Below are 24,621 nucleotides of genomic sequence, written 5' to 3' on the forward strand. Positions count from 1 at the left end.
TGGACTGTAAGCACAACACCCACTTGTGGACGTCAGGCCCTCATACCACACTCATGGAGTCTGGGCAGCATGGTGGCTCAGTAGTTAACACTGGAGCTGGGGTTCTGGGTTCAAATCCCACCAAGGACAACATCTGCCATAAGTTTGTATGTTCTCCTCGTGTTTGTGTGGGTTTCCATCCACATTCCAAAATCATACCGATAGGGAATTTAGATAGTGAGCCCCATTGGGGACAGCGATGATAATATTTGTAAAGCGCTGTGGAATAGGATAGTGCTATATCAGCAATGCATAATAAATAATAGTCTGTTTCTGACAGTTTGAGCAGACACATGGATGTTAGTGGCCTGCTGAAGGCCATTTTTCAGGGCTCTGGCACTGCTATTCCTTGCACAAAGGAGGAGGTAGCGATCCTGCTGTAGGGTTGTTGCCCTCCTACGGCCCCTCCACGTCTCCTGGTATCTGCTCCATGCTTTGGACACTGTGCTGACAAACACAGCTACCCTTCTTGCCACAGTTCGCACTGATGTGCCATCCTTTATGAGCTGCACTACCTGAGCCACTTCTGTGTGTTGTAGACACCACTTCATGCTATTGTACAGTACCTTTAGGGGTGAGAGCCATGATGAAATGTAAAAGTGACCAAAACAACAGCCAAAAAGGATAAGAACAGAGAAATGGTCTGTGGTCTCCCCCTGCAGAACCGCTTCTTTATAGGGGTTGTCTTGCTAATTGCCGATCATTTCTAGCTGTTGTCTGTTCCACTTGCACATCAGCAAGAGAAATTAATTCACAATTGGTGTTGCTTCATAACTAAACAGGTTGATTTCACAGAAGTGTGATTGACTTAGGGTTACATTGTGTTGTTTAAGTGTTCCCTTTATTTTTTGAGCAGTGTATATAGTGATCGACACTGGGGATGATTTTCTTGTAGTTGTACTTGTATCTCTTCCCTTTACTCGATATCTTCTCTCATCCCTCAGATGAATTTCATGGACATGTGCCTTTTCTTCCAGCCGTACAATGTAAGAATACAATGATAAGAATACAGCAATAGTGTGACAAAATTTACTTTATATTGAGGAGATGGACCCCATTAATGGAAATATGGATGAGTGATTGAGAATCTACTTATATTTTCTTTAAAGAAAAAAACAATTACAGCAATGAAGTAGTTTAAGTCACTTAAACAAGTCAGCAACAACCTGGTGCTGTTTACAGTTTAGTCTTCTCCAATATCGAATTCACCCAACAGTCATTTGTACAGAGGCCCCAGACAGATGATGTCGGGGAGATAAGGATCCAGCAAGTCCAATTTTTTTTTGTTGACGTTCGTCTCTAAGAGACGTCTGGCAATGGCTCTTTCATAAATATCAAATGAGCGCTAGGCACAGCGAGCACTCCTGTATATATGGGACACCTCTTCCGACAAGCCTACAACCTGCAGTAACCACCGATCAACCAACCGCAGCATGACCAGCTCTACCCTCACCTACTGTATCCTCACCCATCCCTTGTAGGTTGTGAGCCTTCGCGGGCAGGGTCCTCTCTCCTCCTGTACCAGTTATGACTTGTATTGTTTAAGATTACTGCACTTTTTATTATGTATACCCCTCCTCACATGTAAAGCGCCATGGAATAAATGGCGCTATAACAATAAATAATAATAATAATATGGGGCGTTGGGCGCGATAACTGACATTCGAACCGTTTTCAGCTGTACATGGGGGTTTTAGTGAACATAAACAACCTTAGGAGAAAAAAAATATATAAAAACTAGAAAAGCATGGCTGCTTTCTTCTGTAAACAGCACAACTCTGGCTTAAAGGAAACGTTTAAACCAAACACAAAATATGGACCACAGAGCAATAAATATCAAAAATCTAAATATGTTTTATTAGAGATGCATTAAAATAGTATTAAAAATCAAAATACATAACAAGAGTTAAACAAAGAAAATGGTGACACCTAAGTGCCACGTCCAAAATGGAAGGTAATATATATTAAACTTCGAGGGACGTCCCCCGAAGAAGCACCATAGCGAAACGCGCGTCGGGTCCCTCTTCCACGTCCATCCTAGGTTGGTTTGTTCACAGCATTCATTTGTTGATTTTTTCACTTGGTCTTACAGCATTATTATTGATTGTTGGCTTAATTTTTTGCCATAGTGATGAATTCCCTTATATAGGAGCTCCTTAGCTATTAGTATGCACTTGCCACTTTATTTAGTTTAATTGGGGTTCCCATCTGTGATATATTTTTCTACACTATATAATTTTATCATCATGCATATATTTTGCCTTATTACATAGCATTTTGTATCAGTTTAGTTTACGTGCACTGGTTTAATATATATTGCCTTCCATTTTGGACGTGGCACTTAGGTGTCACTTACCTCTTTCTTTGTTTAATTTTTTATGTATTTTGATTTTTAATACTATTTTAATGCATCTCTAATAAAAAATATTTCGATTTTTGAGATTTATTGCTCTGTGGTCCATATTTTGTGTTTGGTTTAGATATTGTATTTATGGATGAGCTATGATTATTTGGCCTCTTGTTTGGTAATTAAAGGAAATATTGCAGTTCAGCCCTGTGTACGAGTCGCAAAACCAGATACCGGCCATGGACGTAAGTGGTGCAGTTACTAGCAAAAAAAAAAAATGCTTTGCTTTTCTACTCGCTTGTAACCCATTAACATTTATCACTAAGAAGATTTTAAGTCAGTTTAGCACTGGATATTTGGGTGCGGAGTCGAAGGAATCTCCCCATTCTTATTCCTTTCACGGTTGGACTCCCAGGTCGCAGCCCCCACAATTAGTGACAGGTGGGCTCCAGCAAAGTCACAATTGTCAATTTCTGTTCCTGATCTGAAGATCTCTGCTTTTAGTTGAGATGAATCCGTGCTGCATTTTATGTCCATGATCAGTAGTGAGTGACCGCTGCTGTGGAGTCAGGGAAATTGAGGAGTCAGACGTTTGCCTTACCGACTCCACAGCCCTATGATGAACCATAAGGTTTTTACATTTTTAACTGAAGATGATAGGATACTACGAGAAGAGGAGGCAGCCGAGGCAGCGCGATGTTCAGGCAATTTCTGGGAAACATTTGGCCCTGGCAGTCATGTGGATGTTACTGTACCACGTACCATCTCTTGGAACATTGCAGACCAAGCGACGCCCTTCAGTAGATAATGCGCTGCACTGTTGAGGAACGGTTTGAGGATCATAATGAAGGTTTCACGTGGTTGACTTGATTCAATTTCTTTTGACTTCAATCTGATTGAGCACCTATGGAATGTCCTAAAAAAATAAATCCTGTCCAAGGGTGTCCCACCTGACAGAATCTATTGCTAACATCTTGGAATTAAATAGTGACACTATCACATCTTACCGTCTGCGCTGGCATTCACTACTCTCTAGGAAATTGTAGATAGATTGAAATATCCCATTATGCGCCAATGTTTGATTTGCCCTCAGTTCATTTGCTTGGCTGGTTGTGATGAATATATTTTGCCTCCATCGTATTATCAGGCAGTGTAGCTTATTTTCTAATTCTGAAGCGAACTGTGCAAGAATTTGATGAAGAAATCGTAATCATATTCGGGACATACGAGTTGAGAAATCTGAGACTTCTTCTGTTAAGGCCAAAGTGGGTGCTGGAAAATACTGATGCTGGGCCCCAAAATTCCTCCTAGCGATAGTCTGGTAATCCACAATCACTATCGGACTTAGTTTCACCCTATTAGCTTCCTCTACATTTCATGTCTGTAAAGCGCTGCGGAATATGTTGGCGCTATATAGATTCTTTTTTAACCGTTTCAGGCACTGAACTTACAAATAAAAACTAAATTACCATTAGCCTGAAGCTGGTTCTTCAATGCTTTCCTCTGGCAGTCACAGATCTGGTCCACTGAATAACATTGGGACCTATTTATAAGGCTATCCAGCGTAACCTCTAAGTCTACAAGTGCCTATTTATTCCTGCTTCATTCATTCATTCATTGTCCCTGGCCAAGAACGCAGCATTGTTCTGGATTATTTTGGATGGTACCACCGCCTGACCTGTATCCTTACAATAGTTCACACTTATTCCTTAGAATTTTTAGATACAGTTAATGACTGCTAACATCATTTCATAACTGTCCCAAATTTTTATGAAAACATTTACAGAACATCCTGCATTGTGCTACTGCACCCAATCTGTTATATATTTTAGGAGTCGGTCCATTTTATACAGACTCCACCAAAATGGACTCGGGAATCCACAGCGCTGGTTCATCAACACATACAGGGGCTTCTCACAAATTTAGAGTGATCTATTTCACATGTTCATTGGCTGTAAGCCACAATCATCAACATTAACAGAAATAAACATGTGAAATAGATCCCTCTGTGTGTAATGACTCTATAGAATGAGATTCACTTTTTGATGATATTCTAATTTTGTGAGAAGCCCCTGTACCTCCATATTCCAATTCTACTTCTCACAAGCTCATTTTAAGAGCTTCAGTGATATAGTGGGGTCAACAATATGCACATAGACTGGTCTGTAGCCGAGCACTGATGTGGTGTATTCTAAGACATCATAGATAGCAGTAACATTATCATTCCCCTGTGTTACAGGAGCTTACATGCCTGACAGGACCAGGTCACACCCCGTACGCACGGATAAGCATCGGGCACTATGACACAGTTGATGGTACACTAGTTTCCATCTTTGGTTACTCACCTGTCCGTGGCTCCAGTCTCGGGCTCTTCTTCCTCCCTCTTTTGTGGCCTGGCTCCCTTGGCTCCAGTCTCGGGCTCTTCTTCCTCCCTCTTTTGTGGCCTGGCTCCCTTTGCTGCAGTGCGTGTAGGGTTTTCATGGTAAACTCGACTTCACGAGGCCTTTTTAGGTCAGCTTAACCCCTTAGTGACAGAGCCAATTTGGTACTTAATGACCGAGCCAATTTTTACAATTCTGACCAGTGTCACTTTATGAGGTTATAACTCTGGAACGCTTTATCGGATCCCGCTGATTCTGAGATTGTTTTTTCGTGACATGTTGTACTTCAAGTTAGTGGTAACATTTCTTCGATATTACTTGCGATTATTTATGAAAAAAATGGAAATATGGCGAAAATTTTTAAAATTTTGCAATTTTCAAACTTTGTATTTTTATGCCCTTAAATCAGAGAGATATGTCACAAAAAATAGTTAATAAATAACATTTCTCACATGTCTACTTTACATCAGCACAATTTTGGAAACAATTTTTTTTTTTGTTAGGGAGTTATAAGGGTTAAAAGTTGACCAGCAATTTCTCATTTTTACAACACCATGTTTTTTTTAGGGACCACATCACCTTTGAAGTGATTTTGAGGGGTCTATATGATAGAAAATAACCAAGTGTGACACCATTCTAAAAACTGCACCCCTCAAGCTGCTCAAAACCACATTCAAGAAGTTTATTAACCCTTTACGTACTTCACAGGAACTAAAACAATGTGGAAGAAAAAAATTAACATTTTACTTTTTTTTGCAAACATTTTACTTCAGAACCATTTTTTTTAATTTTCACAAGTGTAAAAACAGAAATTTAACCACAAATTTTGTTGTGCAATTTTTCCTGAGTACGCCGATACCCCATATGTGGAGGTAAACCACTGTTTGGGCGCACCGCAGAGCTTGGAAGTGAAGGAGCACCGTTTGACTGTTTCAATGCAGAATTGGCTGGAATTGAGATCGGACGCCATGTCGCGTTTGGAGAGCCCCTAATGTGCCTAAACAGTGGAAACCCCCCACAAGTGACACCATTTTGGAAACTAGACCCCCCAAGGAACTTATCTAGATGTGTGGTGAGCACTTTGAACCCCCAAGTGCTTCACAGAAGTTTATAACGTAGAGCCGTGAAAATAAAAAATCGCATTTGTTTTCACAAAAATGATTTTTTCGCCCACAAATTCTTATTTTCACAAGGGTAACAGGAGAAATTAGACCACAAAAGTTGTTGTGCAATTTCTCCTGAGTACGTCGATACCCCATATGTGGAGGTAAACCACTGTTTGGGCGCACCGCAGAGCTTGGAAGTGAAGGAGCACCGTTTGACTTTTTCAATGCAGAATTGGCTGGAATTGAGATCGGATGCCATGTCGCGTTTGGAGAGTCCCTGATGTGCCTAAACAGTGGAAACCCCCCACAAGTGATACCATTTTGGAAACTAGACCCCCCAAGGAACTTATCTAGATGTGTGGTGAGCACTTTGAACCCCCAAGTGCTTCACAGAAGTTTATAACGTAGAGCCGTGAAAATAAAAAATCTCATTTTTTCTACAAAAATGATCTTTTTGCCCCCAAATTTTTATTTTCACAAGGGTAACGGGAGAAATTAGACCACAAAAGTTGTTGTGCAATTTCTCCTGAGTACGTCGATACCCCATATATGGGGGTAAACCACTGTTTGGGCGCACCGCAGAGCTTGGAAGTGAAGGAGCACCGTTTGACTTTTTCAATGCAGAATTGGCTGGAATTGAGATCGGATGCCATGTCGCGTTTGGAGAGTCCCTGATGTGCCTAAACAGTGGAAACCCCCCACAAGTGATACCATTTTGGAAACTAGACCCCCCAAGGAACTTATCTAGATGTGTGGTGAGCACTTTGAACCCCCAAGTGCTTCACAGAAGTTTATAACGTAGAGCCGTGAAAATAAAAAATCTCATTTTTTCTACAAAAATGATCTTTTTGCCCCCAAATTTTTATTTTCACAAGGGTAACAGGAGAAATTAGACCACAAAAGTTGTTTTGCAATTTCTCCTGAGTACGTCGATACCCCATATATGGGGGTAAACCACTGTTTGGGCGCACCGCAGAGCTTGGAAGAGAAGGAGTGTCGTTTTACTTTTTCAATGTAGAATTGGCTGGAATTGAGATCGGACGCCATGTCACATTTGGAGAGCCGCTGATGTGCCTAAACAGTAGAGACCCCCCACATATGACACCATTTTGGAAACTAGACCCCTTAAGGAACTTATCTAGATGTGTGGTGAGCACTTTAAACCCCCAGGTGCTTCACAGAAGTTTATAACGTAGAGCCGTGAAAATAAAAAAATCGCATTTTTTCTACAAAAATGATCTTTTTGCCTCCAAATTTTTATTTTACCAAGGGTAACAGGAGAAAATGGACCCCAGAAGCTGTTGTACAATTTGTCTTGAGTACGCCGACACCCCATATGTGGGGGTAAACCACTGTTTGGGCGCATGGCTGAGCTCGGAAGCAAAGGAGCGCCATTTGACTTTTCAATGCAAAATTGACTGGAATTGAGATCGGACGCCATGTCGCGTTTGGAGAGCCCCTGATGTGCCTAAACAGCAGAAACCCCCCAAAAGTGACCCCATTTTGGAAACTAGACCCCCCATGGAACTTATCTAGATGTGTAGTGAGAACTTTGAATGCCCAAGTGCATCACAGAAGTTTATAATGCAGAGTCGTGAAAATAAAAAATATATATTTTTTAACAATAAAGATTTTTTAGCCCCCAAGTTTTTATTTTCACAAGGGTAACAAGAGAAATTGGACCCCAAAGGTTGTTGTCCAATTTGTCCTGAGTATGCTGGTACCCCATATGTGGGGGTAAACCACTGTTTGGGCGCATGGCAGAGCTCGGAAGGGAAGGAGTGCCATTTTGGAATGCAGACTTTGATAGAATTGTCTGCGGGCGTTATGTTGCCTTTGCAGACCCCTAATGTACCTAAACAGTAGAAACCCCCAACAAGTGACCCCATTTTGGAAAATAGACCCCCCAAGGAACTTATCTAGATATGTGGTGAGAACTTTGAATGCCCAAGTGCTTCACAGAAGTTTATAATGCAGAGTAGTGAAAATAAAAAATATTTTTTTTCCCACAAAAAAGATTTTTTTAGCCCCCAAATTTTTATTTTCACAAGGGTAACAAGAGAAATTGGACCCCAAAAGTTGTTGTCCAATTTGTCCTGAGTATGCTGGTACCCCATATGTGGGGGTAAACCACTGTTTGGGCGCATGGCAGAGCTCGGAAGGGAAGGAGTGCCATTTTGGAATGCAGACTTTGATAGAATTGTCTGCGGGCGTTATGTTGCCTTTGCAGACCCCTAATGTACCTAAACAGTAGAAACCCCCAACAAGTGACCCCATTTTGGAAAATAGACCCCCCAAGGAACTTATCTAGATATGTGGTGAGAACTTTGAATGCCCAAGTGCTTCACAGAAGTTTATAATGCAGAGTAGTGAAAATAAAAAATATTTTTTTTCCCACAAAAAAGATTTTTTTAGCCCCCAAATTTTTATTTTCACAAGGGTAACAAGAGAAATTGGACCCCAAAAGTTGTTGTCCAATTTGTCCTGAGTATGCTGGTACCCCATATGTGGGGGTAAACCACTGTTTGGGCGCACGGCAGAGCTCGGAAGGGAAGGAGCGCCATTTTGCAATGCAGACTTTGATAGAATTGTCTGCGGGCGTTATGTTGCGTTTGCAGACCCCTAATGTACCTAAACAGTAGAAACCCCCACAAGTGACCACATTTTGGAAACTAGACCCCCTAAGGAACTTATCTAGATATGTGGTGAGAACTTTGAAAGCTCAAGTGCTTCACAGAAATTTATAATGCAGAGTAGTGAAAATAAAAAAATATATTTTTTTCCAACAAAAAAGCTTTTAGCCCCCAAGTTTTTATTTTCACAAGGGTAACAGGAGAAATTGGACCCCAAAAGTTGTTGTCCAATTTATCCCGAGTACGCTGATCCCCCATATGTGGGGGTAAACCACTGTTTGGGCGCACGGCAGAGCTCAGAAGGGAGGGAGTACCATTTGACTTTTTTAGCGCAAAATTGGCTGTCGTGTTTGGAGACCCCCTGATGTACCTAAACAGTGGAAACCCCCCAATTCTAACTCCAACCCTAACCCCAACACAGCCCTAACCCTAATCTCAACCCGATCCATAATCCTAATCACAACCCTAACGATAATCACAACCCTAACCCCAAAACAGCCCTAATCTCAACCCTAACCATAACCCTAATCAAAACCCTAAATCCAACACACCCCTAACCCTAATCCCAACCGACGCAAGTGTGAAAGAAGCCTTAGGCTACTTTCAGACATAGCGCATTTTTGAGCGCTATTTTGCGGGCGCTTTTCAAAAATGTGCAATGTCATTTTCGTCTGCCGGCAAAGTGAATGAGAAATTCACTTTGCCGTTCAGACACACCGCAAAAAAACGCGGCGCTTTTGTCTGCAAACACGCCGGCGTAAAAAGAATTGACATGTCAATTCTTTACGCAGCGGCGTGTCTGCGTATCCCCCTAGGGCCCCATATTACCTTCCACACACAGCGCCTTTGTCCTGGGTGTCGGCGTCTTTGTACGGAGGGGTTGACACCCAGGACCGGACGTGACGTCGGACAGGAAGAGGGAAGCCCCCGCCCCCCAGTGAAGCAGCATGGAGTCCTTCTGTGTGTGTGTGTGTGCGTGTGTGTGCGTGTGTGTGCGTGTGTGTGCGTGTGTGTGTCCCCATGCGACGCTAGTGCCACCATTGTGCTAAGTCGCCGTATGGGACTACTACTCCCATCCGGTATTAGGATGGGAGAGTTGTCCCTGTGTCCGGCGACTTAGCACAATTGTAAAGTTACACAAAACACCTACACACAATACACATACATGACACACAGTACATACAACATATAACACAGAGTATATACTCACCAACAGCACACTGGTAGGCGAAGCCTTCGATCCTCCAGGAAAAAATCCAAAAATAATAAACCAAATTCATACTCCCTGTCCGCAGAATCCATAAAACGAGTGTCCCACGCCGATCGGCTGCTCTCCGGCGATACACTGCCAGGAGCGAAGCTCCTAGCAGTGTATCGCGTACTGTTCCGGAGTTCAATGACTCCGGCGTCTCGGTTAACAGCAGTACAGCTGCGTTGAACTTTCCCACGCAGCACTGCCGTTAAGCGAGAGTGCCGGGGTCAATGACCGCCGGTAAACTCGCTCGCGCATGCGCAGTGACACACCGACAGGAACTATGGCTCCTGTCAGTGTGTTGCTGCAGCCGTGGAGAGCAGACATATCTCTGGATGTGTCTGTTCTCCATGGAAAATCTTGATACGTGGCACTTAAATATGTGGCAATTAAATACGTGACACGTGGCACTTATACGTGATACGTGTCACTTAAATACGTGGCACTGAAATACGTGATACGTGGCACTTTGATACGTGGCACGTGTCTCTTAAATACGTGGCACGTGAAACTGAAAGATGTGGCACGTGGCACTTTGATACGTGGCACGTGGCACTTTGATACGTGGCACGTGGCACTGAAATATGTGGCACGTGGCACTTTGATACGTGGCACGTGGCACTTTGATACGTGGCACGTGGCACTTTGATACGTGGCACTGAAATGTGTGGCACGTGGCACTTTGATACGTGGCACGTGGCACTTAAATACGTGGCACGTGGCACTGAAATATGTGGCACGTGGCACTTTGATACGTGGCACGTGTCTCTTAAATACGTGGCACGTGGCACTGAAAGATGTGGCACTTTGATACGTGGCACGTGGCACTTTGATACGTGGCACGTGGCACTGAAATGTGGCACGTGGCACTTTGATACGTGGCACTTTGATACGTGGCACGTGGCACTTTGATACGTGGCACGTGGCACTTTGATACGTGGCACGTGGCACTTTGATACGTGGCACTGAAATATGTGGCACGTGGCACTTTGATACGTGGCACGTGTCACTTAAATACGTGGCACGTGGCACTGAAATATGTGGGACACGTTGCACAAAAAAGTTACATGTAGTTTTTTTTGTGTCGACGGTCCGCCGAAGCACGACGCATCTGTCGCACGACGGATGCGACATGTGGCAATCCGTCGCAATGCGTCGCTAATGCAAGCCAATGGAGAAAAAACGCATCCTGCAAGCACTTTTGCAGGATGCGTTTTTTCTCCAACGACGCATTGCGACGGAAGCCAAAAAACGCTAGTGTGAAAGTAGCCTAACCCTAGCCCTAAATTTAGCCCCAACCCTAACCCTAACTCTAACCCTAACCCTAACTCTAACTCTAACCCTAACCCTAACCCTAATTTTAGCCCCAACTTGTCTTCTCCTGCCGGCCGGCAGATGGCAGCAGATGGCGGGCGCACTGCGCATGCGCCCGCCATGATGAAAAAGCCGGCCGGCAGGAGAAGACAGAAGAGGACCCAGGGACCCCGGGTGAGTATGATAGGGTCCCCGAATCCCCCTATTTCTCTGTCCTCTGATGTGCGATCACATCAGAGGACAGAGAAATAACTGATCGCTTTTTTTTTTTTTTTTTTTTTTGCGGTCGCCGGTAAACTGTTAATTACCGGCGATCGCAAAGCAGGGGTCGGTGCAAATCGACCCCGATCATGTTCTTTGGGGTCTCGGCTACCCCCGGCAGCCGAGACCCCAAAGAACATCCGGGTGCCGGGCGGCGGGCGTACTGCGCGTGCGCCCGCCATTTTTTCCCGGAAAAAAGATGGCGGCGCCCATGGGGAGACACGAGGAGCACCGGGGGAGGTAGGTAAGTATTGGGGGGCTATTGGGGGCCATCGGGGACCACATTTCTCTGTCCTCCGATGTGCGATCACATCGGAGGACAGAGAAATTAAACGGCAAATCGCGTTTTTTTTTTTTTTGTTGCGACCGCCGGTAAACGGTTAATTACCGGCGATCGCAACTCGGGGGTCGGTAAAAACCCCCCGAATCATGTTCTCTGGGGTCTCGGCTACCCTCGGCAACCGAGACCCCAGAGAAAATCCGACTCTGGGGGGCGCTATTCACTTTTTCCACAGCGCCGTTAATTAACGGCGCTGTGGTTTAAGTACCCTTAGCGGCCGCCGTTAAAAGGCGTATCGGCGGTCGTTAAGGGGTTAAGCTAGAAGTGCCAATTACATGAGAGAATCAATATTTTTGTGTCTTTTGTCTGTGATTTTAATAATAATATTAATTTTTATATAGAGCTAACATATTCCACAGCGCTTTACAGGTTGCACACATTATCATCACTGTCCCCGATGGGGCTCACAATCTAAATTCCCTATCAGTATGTCTTTGGAATGTGGGAGGAAACCCACGCAAACACGGAGAGAACATACAAACTCTTTGCAGATGTTGTCCTTCATGGGGCTTGAACCCAGGACCCCAGAGCTGCAAGGCTGCTGTGCTAACCACTGCGCCACCGTGCTGCCTGTTTGTTTTATTTACTGTAAATTATATTTGTTTGAAAAATCTTTATTTTTGTCTCCTATGCCTGGTTCGTCTTTTAGGTAGGGACTGTATAGAGTAAAAAGTGTGTAAAACGGATTACTTGACTTTGTCATTGGAAGCTGGAAAACATCTGCGCTGCCAAGTCAACATTCAGACTGATTAGATGAGAAAACACTCACTTCCTGACCCCTTTTGTGAACACCTCCTTACAAATTAATAATCTGACGAAACCAAAGACAAACAAAATGAACATTTACCCTGCTGTAAATAATTAAGTTTTGATCAAAAGCGGGGTTTGCTAATTGTCTTATTAGTTACATGCACTGTTGCTTTTACTGTATTTACTTTCAGTAGGGTATTTGTTCATTTTGTTTTGGTCTTAGGTTTTGTCTCTTTAGGCTATGTGCACACTTTGCGGGTGACCTCTGCGGGCTCTCCCGCAGCGGATTTGATAAATCTGCAGGGCAAAACCGCTGCGGTTATCCCTGCAGATTTATCGCGGTTTGTTCCGCGGTTTTCGCTGCGGGTTTCCGCCTATACTATTGATGCTGCATATGCAGCATCAATAGTAATGTTAAAATAAAAAAAAAAAGTTTACTCACCCTCTGACGTCCCGATCTCCTCGGCGCTGCACCCGGCGGTCCGGTTCCAAAGATGATGTGCGAGAAGGACCCTTCGTGACGTCACGGTCATGTGACCGCGACGTCACCGCAGGTCCTGTTCGCACAGCAACTCTAACCGGCCGGCCGCGTGCAGCGCTGAGGTGACTATAACATTTTTTACACACAAATATGGTTCCTAGGGCCTGGAGGAGAGTCTCCTCTCCTCCACCCCGGGTACCACCCGCACATTATCCGCTTACTTCCCGCAACGTGGGCATAGCCCCATGCGGGAAGTAAGCGGTTCAATGCATTCCTATGGGTGCAGAATCGCAGCGATTCTGCACAAAGAAGTGACATGCTGCGGAATGTAAACCGCTGCGTTTCTGCGTGGTTTTTCCCGCAGCATGTGCACAGCGGTTTGCGGTTTCCATAGGTTTACATGTAAATGTAAACGCAATGGAAACTGCAGCGGACCCGCAGCGGCAAAATCGCGGCGGTTCCGCGGTAAAAAACGCAAAGTGTGAACATGGCCTTAATGGCCAGTGTGAACAGACACACTGCATGTAAAAGTTGAATAAACTTTATTTTTTATCCACATCTGAGAAAATCAGATAACACTGATGACAGCGTGGTTGGCATAATGGGACCGATTTTCTCAGATGAGAGCAAATTGGTCCCATGACCTTAAGAGGATGTCTGCAGTTGGGCGAGTGCTTCCCATTGATGGCTTATGTTGAGGACCGGTCTTCAATATAAAAGCAGTGGATAAACCCTTTAATAGCCTGTTTAGACCACCCGACTGAGTTGCCATGCGAGTTCTCAGTAGCCCACGTTGCCGGCTTTTCTGTACTAAAAACACATTAAAAACACGGCTTCAAATCTGCACTTAAAACTAAGGGTACTGTCACACTCTGCAACTTTCCAACGATCACGACCAGCGATACGACCTGGCCGTGATCGTTGGAAAGTCATTGTGTGGTCGCTGGAGAGCTGTCACACAGACCGCTCTCCAGCGACCAACGATGCCGAGGTCCCGGGTAACCAGGGTAAACATCGGGTTACTAAGCGCAGGGCCGCGCTTAGTAACCCGATGTTTACCGTGGTTACCAGCGTAAAAGTAAAAAAAAAAAAAAAACGTACATACTCACATTCCGGTGTCCTTCAGGTCCCTTGCCGTCTGCTTCCCGCACTGACTGAGTGCCGCCGTAAAGTGAAAGCAGATCACAGCGGTGACGTCACCGCTGTGCTCTGCTCTTCTTACTTTCCGGCCGGCAGTCAGTGCGGGAAGCAGACGGCAAGGGACCTGAAGGACACCGGAATGGGAGTATGTACGGTTTGTTTGTTTTTTACTTTTACGCTGGTAACCACGGTAAACATCGGGTTACTAAGCGCGGCCCTGCGCTTAGTAACCCGATGTTTACCCTGGTTACAAGTGAACGCATCGCTGGATCGCTGTCACACACAACGATCCAGCGATGACAGCGGGAGATCCAGCGACGAAATAAAGTTCCAAACGATCTGCTACAACGTACGACTCTCAGCAGGGTCCCTGATCGCTGCTGCGTGTCAGATACAGCTATATCGTATGGATATCGCTGGAACGTCACAGATCGTACCGTCGTAGCGATCAAAGTGCCACTGTGTGACAGTACCCTTAGACCTTGTGAATGTTCTCCAGAGCCCTGCTATTAACGTGGCAGCCTGTGTGCTGAGCAGATTGAGCAGCATGAGCGAGCTCATGTCGAATTGTAAACAAGCGCTGAGGACTTTGCCACTGTTAAGTTTGTGTTCACTTTCTAATCTATAGGTGATGGACAGAAGTGCACGAAGTAATGCTGCAATCAGCAGGCCATGATTCAAGGACCCCATCACTGGAGGTGTGGATCTCTATGTATGTAAGGAAACCTTCACTTTAGGACAGAGGTAATCCTCGTTTATATTGGGTTTTCTGGCTTGTTCTCGGATCAGAATATGATGTATTTTAACATCCAGATATTTCACCTACAGGATGGTAGTTTACTACAGTTTCCATGTTGCACTGGGCACACGATGCAATAGGCGCTGCAGGGCGGGGAAAAAAAACATTTTTTTTTATTTTTACCTTTCCAATGCAGATATAAGCAATCAAAACCTAAAACAGTTAAGGCTTCTTGTACACTTTGCCGTGTTTTTTGTGGCCCATTTTCGCGGGTCGCATTGCCATAATTTTCACAGTCCACCACAAAAATCTTGCAGATCGCAGTTTTTCTTGTTTTGAATAGTAAGAGAAAAAAACCCCGTACGGCGCCCCAACCAAGTGGGCATCAGCAGCTCTGGTCATCACTGACCCGGAGAGCAGACTGTCGCGCTATGGTGGGGGCGTGTTCTTTCCCTGCTTATGATTGGTCAAGATCAGAAAAAAGGAAATACACGCCCTCAGTGAAATCTCTCTGGAAACGCCCACTTGATAAAAAAATAACTGTTTAAGAGCCAATATGTCTGCAACAGAAAGACCAAATTAGAATATATACCTTTATTCTGCACTGCAGCACCTATAGCAGTGTGTTACGGTCAATAACATTTTTTGTTAAAGTGCCTCTTCAAAACACTTTTTTATTGCTAGAATCCAAGTTCCCCGACTGTATTACACTCACCCGCCAGTGTCGTTACCTTTATCAGCACCATCTTGTGAACGAAACTTCCTAAATGTAAGTGTAAGAGCCAGAATGGAGGGGAGCTCCAGCAAACATTGGGGTGATCCGGAAAAGACCAATAGTAGCAATCGTGAGAGGTGAAGACAGCGGCAGGAAAGCATAAGACTAAGTGCAGGGAACTTAGATTTTAAGCACCACTCCAGCTGTAAAATAAAAATAATAAACAGCTGGAGTGGTGCTTTACTAGACATGCTAGACGGTACATATAACATACCCTACAGGCTATCTGCTCATTTTGCTTTTTTTCTTGGGTTTTGTCTGTGACATTGCCAGTGTATACCAGCTTATGCTCCGGCTCATTTCTTTGGTTTTGCTGTAGTTTCTTATACTTTGTACAAACAGGAGAGTGTCCCCCTATTAAGCCAGGCATCTATCTGTGTAGCTTCCCATGGACAGGTGGCTGAACAGTCAGGCCTGGATCCTGCTCCGCCCTTATTCACACTGGAGTCACCTGACACAAAGTCAGATTTTACTACTTGACAGATCAGGACCGTCCATACTGTTGTGGTGGGATAGTGTTTACACTTTTTTGCTCAAAATAGTATTTCCATGTCCTGTTACTATTTACTCAGCATGTTACCTGCTCATTGTTTTTTCTTTGCCTTTTTGTCTGTGAAATGGCCAAAGTGTGAACGTGCTCCTACATATCAACTTGTGCCCTCACTCATTTCTTTGGTTTTGCATTGATATAAAAAGGGGTAGACTGTAATTAGGTGGTTACACAAAGTCTGAGTGCTATACACAACATGAAAACTACTGTTAGCACCAGAAACCCAGGCAGACGGACAGCAGACGGCATGCTACCGAGGCCGGAGGTACAGGAGAGTCTGCAGACTGTGTCACTTACAGATAAACTAGAAATACATGAGAGACCAGGCGGGTAAAATCCTGCCCACTGAGGCGACCAACGACCGCATGATTGCCCGCCATCGATAGGCGGAGACACCGTCACATCACTGGCAGATCCCACACCCATCTGCTGTGCAGGGGCCAAAGATCAGCGCTAAGCCTTGTGCAAACAGAATAGGAAGAAATGGGGATCAGAAAGAATCTCACGGATGCGATCACATTGAAACCTTATCAAAAAGACTCAATAGAAACGTCAGATTGGGGATCAACAAAGCTAACAACGTTTAGCTTTGTTGGATTCAGTAGAACTTGTATTTTATTAATCAAAATCCCTGGTGTTTGTAGGGAAGTCTGGTGAGACCGCCCACTGGACTCTTCCCTACAAACAAGTGTTTACAATTAAGCAATTACTTTTTTCCCCCCCAACAAAAAACAACCTCAATCTGATCAGCTCCTCCGGCTCGATAACATCACCCGCCTGCAGGTAAACATGACCGCGGTTCCCTTTAAGGTTCTTTTACACATTAGTATTTATTATGTTAGTCTGAAGCTATTATGTTAGTCCTGATTCTTTAGTGCAACCCCAGATACCGCGGCTGATGGTGTGAACACGGCCCTTGCAGCAATGTCCCCAGATACCGCGGCTGATGGTGTGAACACGGCCCTTGCAGCAATGTCCCCAGATACCGCGGCTGATGGTGTGAACACGGCCCTTGCAGCAATGTCCCCAGATACCGCGGCTGATGGTGTGAACACGGCCCTTGCAGCAATGACCCCAGATACCGCGGCTGATGGTGTGAACACGGCCCTTGCAGAAATGACCCCAGATACCGCGGCTGATGGTGTGAACACGGCCCTTGCAGCAATGTCACCAGATACCGCGGCTGATGGTGTGAACACGGCCCTTGCAGCAATGACCCGATATCGCGGCTGATGGTGTGAACACGGCCCTTGCAGCAATGACCCCAGATACCGCGGCTGATGGTGTGAACACGGCCCTTGCAGCAATGTCCCCAAATACCACGGCTGATGATGTGAACACGGCCCTTGCAGCAATGTCCCCAGATACCGCAGCTGATGGTGTGAACACGGCCCTTGCAGCAATGTCCCCAGATACCGCGGCTGATGGTGTTAACACGGCCCTTGCAGCAATGTCCCCAGATACCGCGGCTGATGGTGTGAACACGGCCCTTGCAGCAATGTCCCCAGATACCGCGGCTGATGGTGTGAACACGGCCCTTGCAGAAATGACCCCAGATACCGCGGCTGATGGTGTGAACACGGCCCTTGCAGAAATGACCCCAGATACCGCGGCTGATGGTGTGAACACGGCCCTTGCAGCAGTGTCCCCAGATACCGCGGCTGATGGTGTGAACACAGCCCTTGCAGCAATGACCCGATATCGCGGCTGATGGTGTGAACACGGCCCTTGCAGCAATGACCCCAGATACCGCAGCTGATGGTGTGAACACGGCCCTTGCAGCAATGACCCGATACCGCGGCTGATGGTGTGAACATGGCCCTTGCAGCAATGTCCCCAGATACTGCGGCTGATGGTGTGAACACGGCCCTTGCAGCAATGTCCCCAGATACCGCGGCTGATGGTGTGAACACGGCCCTTGCAGCAATGACCCGATACCGCAGCTGATGGTGTGAACACGGCCCTTGCAGCAATGTCCCCAGATACCGCGGCTGATGGTGTGAACACGGCCTTTGCAGCAATGTCCCCAGATACCGCGGCTGATGGTGTGAACACGGCCTTTGCAGCAATGTCCCCAGATACCGCAGCTGATGGTGTGAACACGGCCCTTGCAGCAATGACCCGATACCGCGGCTGATGGTGTGAACACGGCCCTTGCAGCAATGTCCCCAGATACCGCGGCTGATGGTGTGAACACGGCCCTTGCAGCAATGTCCCCAGATACCGCGGCTGATGGTGTGAACACGGCCCTTGCAGCAATGTTTCCAGTTATAAAGTGACAGACTCACATTCACTTCTCACTATTACTGCCACCTGGTGGCCAGAGAGGAGCCTGCAGCCGTGCCCTGTGACGTCACCGCAGCCTCAGGTGACAGCAGTCCGCGGTGTGCTGTGACGTCAGTCTGTGACGTCACGGAGGTCCGGGCCGGGGCTTTTTGGCGGGCCCGGGCGGCTCCGCGCTGCGCCGTTTGTGCGCCGGTCCGTCCGTCTCCCGGGGCCTGGCGTGCCTCTCCGTCCAGCTCCGGGCAGTGGCGGTGTAGGCGGCCCGGTGGTACTTGTACTCCTGGGCGATGTCCGCCATCAGCGGGTCCTCCGGGTTCGGCTCGCTCATCAGCAGCTGCACGGAGGTGAGGACGGAGCTCAGGTTCAGCGCCGGCCTCCAGGCGCCGTTAGGCGGCGGCTTCAGGATGTCCAGGCAGATCCGGCCGGCGGTGTCGATGTTCGGGTGGTAAATGGGGGTGAGAAACTGCACCCGGGGCGGCTCGAAGGGATAACGCTCCGGTACCGCGATCTCCAGGCTGAACACGCCGCCCTCATAGGGAGAGCCCGAGCCGCCCACCACCTGCGCCCGCAGCTCGGCCGTGTTATCCTCCACCTGCCAGCAGCTGATCCCGGCCGGCGGCTCCGTGCTGAGGAGATGGAGCTCCCGCTTCAGCCGTGACTGTCTCTGCATCTCACACACAAGATGGCGGCAGCGGCGCCTGATCTGAGGAGAACTGGTCCTGACTCCTGTCAGAAAGCCCGCCAGTCTGGTCACGTGATAAGTGCGCGGGGACACTGCAACTGAGGAGAACTGGTCCTGTCAGAAAGCCCGCCAACCTGGTCACGTGATAAGTGGGCGGGGACACTGCAACTGAGGAGAACTGCTACCGTCAGAAAGCCCGCCAATCTGGTCACGTGATAAGTGGGCGGGGACACTGCAACTGAGGAGAACTGGTCCTGTCAGAAAGCCCGCCAACCTGGTCACCTGATAAATGGGCGGAGACACTGCAACTGAGGAGAACTGCTACCGTCAGAAAGCCCGCCAATCTGGTCACGTGATAAGTGGGCGGGGACACTGCAACTGAGGAGAACTGGTCCTGTCAGAAAGCCCGCCAACCTGGTCACCTGATAAATGGGCGGGGACACTGCAACTGAGGAGAACTGCTACCGTCAGAAAGCCCGCCAATCTGGTCACGTGATAAGTGGGCGGGGACACTGCAACTGAGGAGAACTGGTCCTGTCAGAAAGCCCGCCAACCTGGTCACCTGATAAATGGGCGGAGACACTGCAACTGAGGAGAACTGCTACCGTCAGAAAGCCCGCCAACCTGGTCACGTGATAAATGGGCGGAGACACTGCGACTGAGGAGACCGGAGCCTCTTAGGCCGGCGTCACACTCGGCGTAAGACAATACGGTCCGTTTTTTACGGCCGTAATACGGAGAAATGTTCCCAAAATAGTGATCTGTAGTCAGGGTGTGTCAGCGTATTTTGCGCATGGCATCCTCCGTATGTAATCCGTATGGCATCCGTACTGCGAGATTTTCTTGCAGGCTTGCAAAACCGACATCTAATGGATTTATGTGCTCAAATGTTAGGGAAAACATTTATACAGTATATATATATATATATGTCATTGAGACACATATATATATATATTCTGTATTTAGATTTCATTCAGCGCGATCTATGTGAAAAGCCGGTAATTCAATTGCCGGCTTTTCATTTCTCCTGCACAAACCCGACAGGATATGAGACATGATTACATACAGTAAACCATCTCATATCCCCTTTTTTTTGCATATTCCACACTACTAATGTTAGTAGTGTGTATGTGCAAAATTTCAGCGCTGTAGCTGCTAAAATAAAGGGTTAAATGGCGGAAAAAATTGGCGTGGGCTCCCGCGCAATTTTCTCCGCCAGAATGGTAAAGCCAGTGACTGACGGCAGATATTAATAGCCAGGAGAGGGTCCATGGTTATTGGCCCCCCCGTGGCTAAAAACATCTGCCCCCAGCCACCCCAGAAAAGGCACATCTGGAAGATGCGCCTATTCTGGCACTTGGCCACTCTCTTCCCACTCCCTGTAGCGGTGGGATATGGGGTAATGAAGGGTTAATGCCACCTTGCTATTGTAAGGTGACATTAAGCCAGATTAATGATGGAGAGGCGTCAATTATGACACCTATCCATTATTAATCCAATTGTAGGAAAGGGTTAAAAAACACACACACACACACATTATTAAAAAGGATTTTAATGAAATAAACACAGCGGTTGTTGTAATAATTTATTGTTCTCTCAAATCCATTTGCAGTCCCTCGCTTGGAAAAATAATAAACGCACAAGATACATACCCTCTGTTGAACCGTCACGTCCCACGAGGTAATCCATAGGAAGGGGTTAATTATTTTACAGGCAGGAGCCCTGCAAATGCAGCTGTGCTCGTGCCTGTAATTCCCCGGAGAATGAATGAAATGTAGGTCATTGACCTACATTTCCTTCAGTCGCGGTGATGCGCCCCCTGGTGGATGTCCTCATATGACCTGGAGCGTGGGAAAAAGTTCCCAGGCTGCAGTTCATGAGAACATCCAGCAGGGGCGCATCACCGCGACTCAATGTAAGTATAGATCACTGCTTTCCTTTCAGCACCCGGGGATTACAGGCACGAGCGAGTGGTTTATCGCAGCTCGTGCCTGTAATATTAGTTAACCCCTTCAGATGGATTACCTCGTTGGACGTGATAGGACATCAGAAGGTATGTATCTTGTGCGTTTATTATTTTGCCAAGCGAGGGTGTTGCTGATGGATTGAGCGAGCAATAAATTATTAAAACAACCTGTTTGTTTCTTTCATTAAAATACTTTTTAATCATGTGTGTGTGTGTTTTTTAACCCTTTCCTACAATTGGATTAATAATGGATAGGTGTCATAATTGACGCCTCTCCATTATTAATCTGGCTTAATGTCACCTTACAATAGCAAGGTGGCATTAACCCTTCATTACCCCATATCCCACTGCTACACGGGAGTGGGAAGAGAGTGGCCAAGTGCCAGGATAGGCGCATCTTCCAGATGTGCCTTTTCTGGGGTGGCTGGGGGCAGATGTTTGTAGCCAGGGGGGGGGGCAATAACCATGGACCCTCTCCTGGCTATTAATATCTGCCCTCAGTCACTGGCTTTACCATTCTGGCGGAGAAAATTGCGCGGGAGCCCACGCCAATTTTTTCCGCCATTTAACCCTCTATTTTAGCAGCTACAGCGCTGAAATTTTGCACATACACACTACTAACATTAGTAATGTGGAATATGCAAAAAAAAAGGGGATATGAGATGGTTTACTGTATGTAATCATGTCTCATATCCTGTCGGGTTTGTGCAGGAGAAATGAAAAGCCGGCAATTGAATTACCGACTTTTCACTAACACCGCTGCGTATTTCTCGCAAGTCACACTGCTGGTCAGTGTGGAATCCGTATTTTTCTCGCCCCATAGACTTTCATTGGCGATTTTTTTGCGCAATACGGTGACAAACGCAGCATGCTGCGATTTTGTACGGCCGTAGAAAGCCGTATAATACTGAACCGTAATATACGGCTAATAGGAGCAGCCCCATTGAGAATAATTGTGCCGTTTATTTTGCGAGTTTTACGGACGTAGTTTATGCGCTCATACGTCCGTAAAACTCGCCAGTGTGACGCCGGCCTTAGAAAGCCCGCCAGTCTGGTCACGTGATAAGTGGGCGGGGACACTGCAACTGAGGAGACCGGAGCCTCTTAGAAAGCCCGCCAGTCTGGTCACGTGATAAGTGGGCGGGGACACTGCAACTGAGGAGAACTGGTCCTGCCAGAAAGCCCGCCAGTCTGGTCACGTGATAAATGGGCGGCAAAGCCCAATAGCTCAGGGTTACTTCATATCTGAGGTAAATGTGGATGCCGCAGTGACGCCATACTTATCTTTGTGTTGCCCCACAGTTGCCATTGCTGGCTGCCACTTGGTGGATGAGGAGGTCAGTAGAGTTGGGCAGGTTCAGCACAGTTTGGGGGCATCTTGCTGGGGTCAGGTGCACATTCCTCCCGGCTGGGTTGCTCTAACACCACACGGTCTAACACCCATAAAGTTACCTCGCGTTCTTCATCGCTACACCGTGCCATACTGGTCTGTCAGGCTTCAGCCATCTTTTCTAGAAGATTTACAAAAATAATATGCAAACAGAGAAAAAAAAAATGGCTAAAAAGCCAAGGCCAGCTCACCAATCTCAGCAGGTGCACGGAGCTTCATCTTGGATCCAGATGGGAGAATATAGCAGCAAAGAAAGGAAGGCGCTCCAGCTCCATAAAAAAGTGAATTTTTATTAGTTCATTAAAATCTTCAAAACACTAAGAATCCTTGCCTCCGTACAAAAGCCCAGGTGTGGAGCACATGCGACGCGTTTCGATCGCTGACGATCTTAATGCATGAACTTTCTAGTACTACAATAAATCCTATATAATGTCAGTGGACCAATGATATAACTGACTAGGGTCACATGACCATTGTCTCAGGTCCTACACATAGGAAATCCATTACTTAATTCACATCTGATTCTATTTAAAACAACTAGAAACAACAACACAACAGAAAAAAACCCAAAAAAGTTTTTCTACATATACATCATAAAAATAACGTAATTCATGCAAACAAAAGAGCTATTGATAATGGTACATTATTTCATTTTTTCTATTAAGACCACCGGGGTATCTCGTTTGTAGATTATATATCCAGAAGGCTTCTCTAGTGAGAAGCCGTCTTCTGACATCTCCCCCCCGTTGTGGTAAATTAACTTTTTCTATGCCCTGAATGGTCATCATAGATATGTCTCCCATATGGTGCGTAAGAAAATGTTTAGCCACAGCTGATATATTTCTATTTGGTGTACTCCCGCTAGTGAGATCCCTCAAATGTTCCGTTACTCTAGTTTTTAACTTCCTTGTAGTGCATCCTATGTAAGATAAGTTACATGTTGTGCATTGAACTAATAAAAATTCACTTTTTTATGGAGCTGGAGCGCCTTCCTTTCTTTGCTGCTACAAAAATAATAGGTGAGTTTGGTGGATGGTTCATTTTTACGCAATACTAGATGGAGGCGCGGTGCTATCGGGAGGGCGGTGAAGTCGCGATGGGGGCAGGCGCTGCAGCGCTGAGAATCCCCCCCATGTGCTGACGTCTCCCGTCTGTGCTCTCTTTGACCTGTCTACCCCAGGTGCTCTCCCTCTTGTCTGCTCTCTCTCCACCACTGCTGTCTTCTTCCCTCATGTCACATCACGCATCTGCTGCCGGGATCAGCCGAATGATTCTCTTTGCCTGCGCAGAATTTGCGCAGGTGCAGAAAATCAGACCGCCGCCATCTTTGTGCAGACAAATATCAGCTATCACTGTTCTGTCTCCGCCATCTAAATTGTTACCTCCATTATCTGTTTGTATAATTTGCAGTTTCTCAGCCAGTATACAGGACTTGATATATTCATACCTTTATCTGTAGTGTTTTGACTCCCTCTAGCGGTCAGAGATATGTTGACTGTTCTATTTTTCTGCTATGTATTTTTTATGTCTGATCCTCCTTTGCAATGCATTATGGTAGCTCAGCCCACATTTCCCTCCAGTTTTCATTCACTTCCTCTAGTTTGCCTTCCAGGAAAGACGCTTACACTTCATTCCCCTTGCGATTGCATTGCCGGTATGTCTTTATGTTTTTCTCTAGATATTTCTGCTCTATATTAGCCTAGCTTAACCAGTTGCACTCCTAGTTCAGTTACTAGCCTTATAAATGTAATGCATAACGTTTATCATGTGTAGTATGTATTTGTTCCCTACCATGCACTGATTCTATGTATATCATTGTTCACAGTTTCACCGCATCAATATACCAATACTTTTAATAAAGCACAGACTCAACCACAGTCTCCTTATTGGACCCCGGTATAGCGGTTTAGCTGACTGGATAGCTACTTGGGCCTGTCTCATTTAGTGAGGACAGAACAGTGAAACGGCAGCCATCCAACTAGTGGGATTCAAGTCACCGGCTACTCAGAGACTAAATACAGCTACAGCAATCTCTGCACAGCCAAGCAGTTTCCCAAGACACCATGTCTCACAAATCGCATAGAACAAGATCTGTTACTTCCGTTTCCTCAAAGACAACATCCATCAGCAGCGCGGTCGCCATTGCCCGCGCAAATGCCGAAGCCGCCAAAATGCGAGCAAGCTTTGCTGAT

General features: G+C 46.2%; 1 protein-coding gene across 1 annotated transcript; it reads right to left on the reverse strand.

Moving 5' to 3' along the window:
* Nucleotides 1-18,376: 18,376 nt before the first annotated feature.
* Nucleotides 18,377-19,160, reverse strand: UBE2T (ubiquitin conjugating enzyme E2 T). The gene has a single exon (XM_077273903.1). It carries the CDS (start codon nucleotides 19,059-19,061, stop codon nucleotides 18,519-18,521), a length of 543 nt encoding a protein of 180 aa, XP_077130018.1. The 5' UTR covers nucleotides 19,062-19,160; the 3' UTR covers nucleotides 18,377-18,518.
* Nucleotides 19,161-24,621: the final 5,461 nt, after the last annotated feature.

This window comes from Ranitomeya variabilis, chromosome 7 (assembly GCF_051348905.1).
Source record: "Ranitomeya variabilis isolate aRanVar5 chromosome 7, aRanVar5.hap1, whole genome shotgun sequence".
Taxonomy (NCBI): domain Eukaryota; kingdom Metazoa; phylum Chordata; class Amphibia; order Anura; family Dendrobatidae; genus Ranitomeya; species Ranitomeya variabilis.

Coding starts and splice junctions, on each gene's coding strand:
- UBE2T (XM_077273903.1), bottom strand. CDS start 19,061: ATGCAGAGACAGTCACGGCTGAAGCGGGAGCTCCATCTCCTCAGCACG.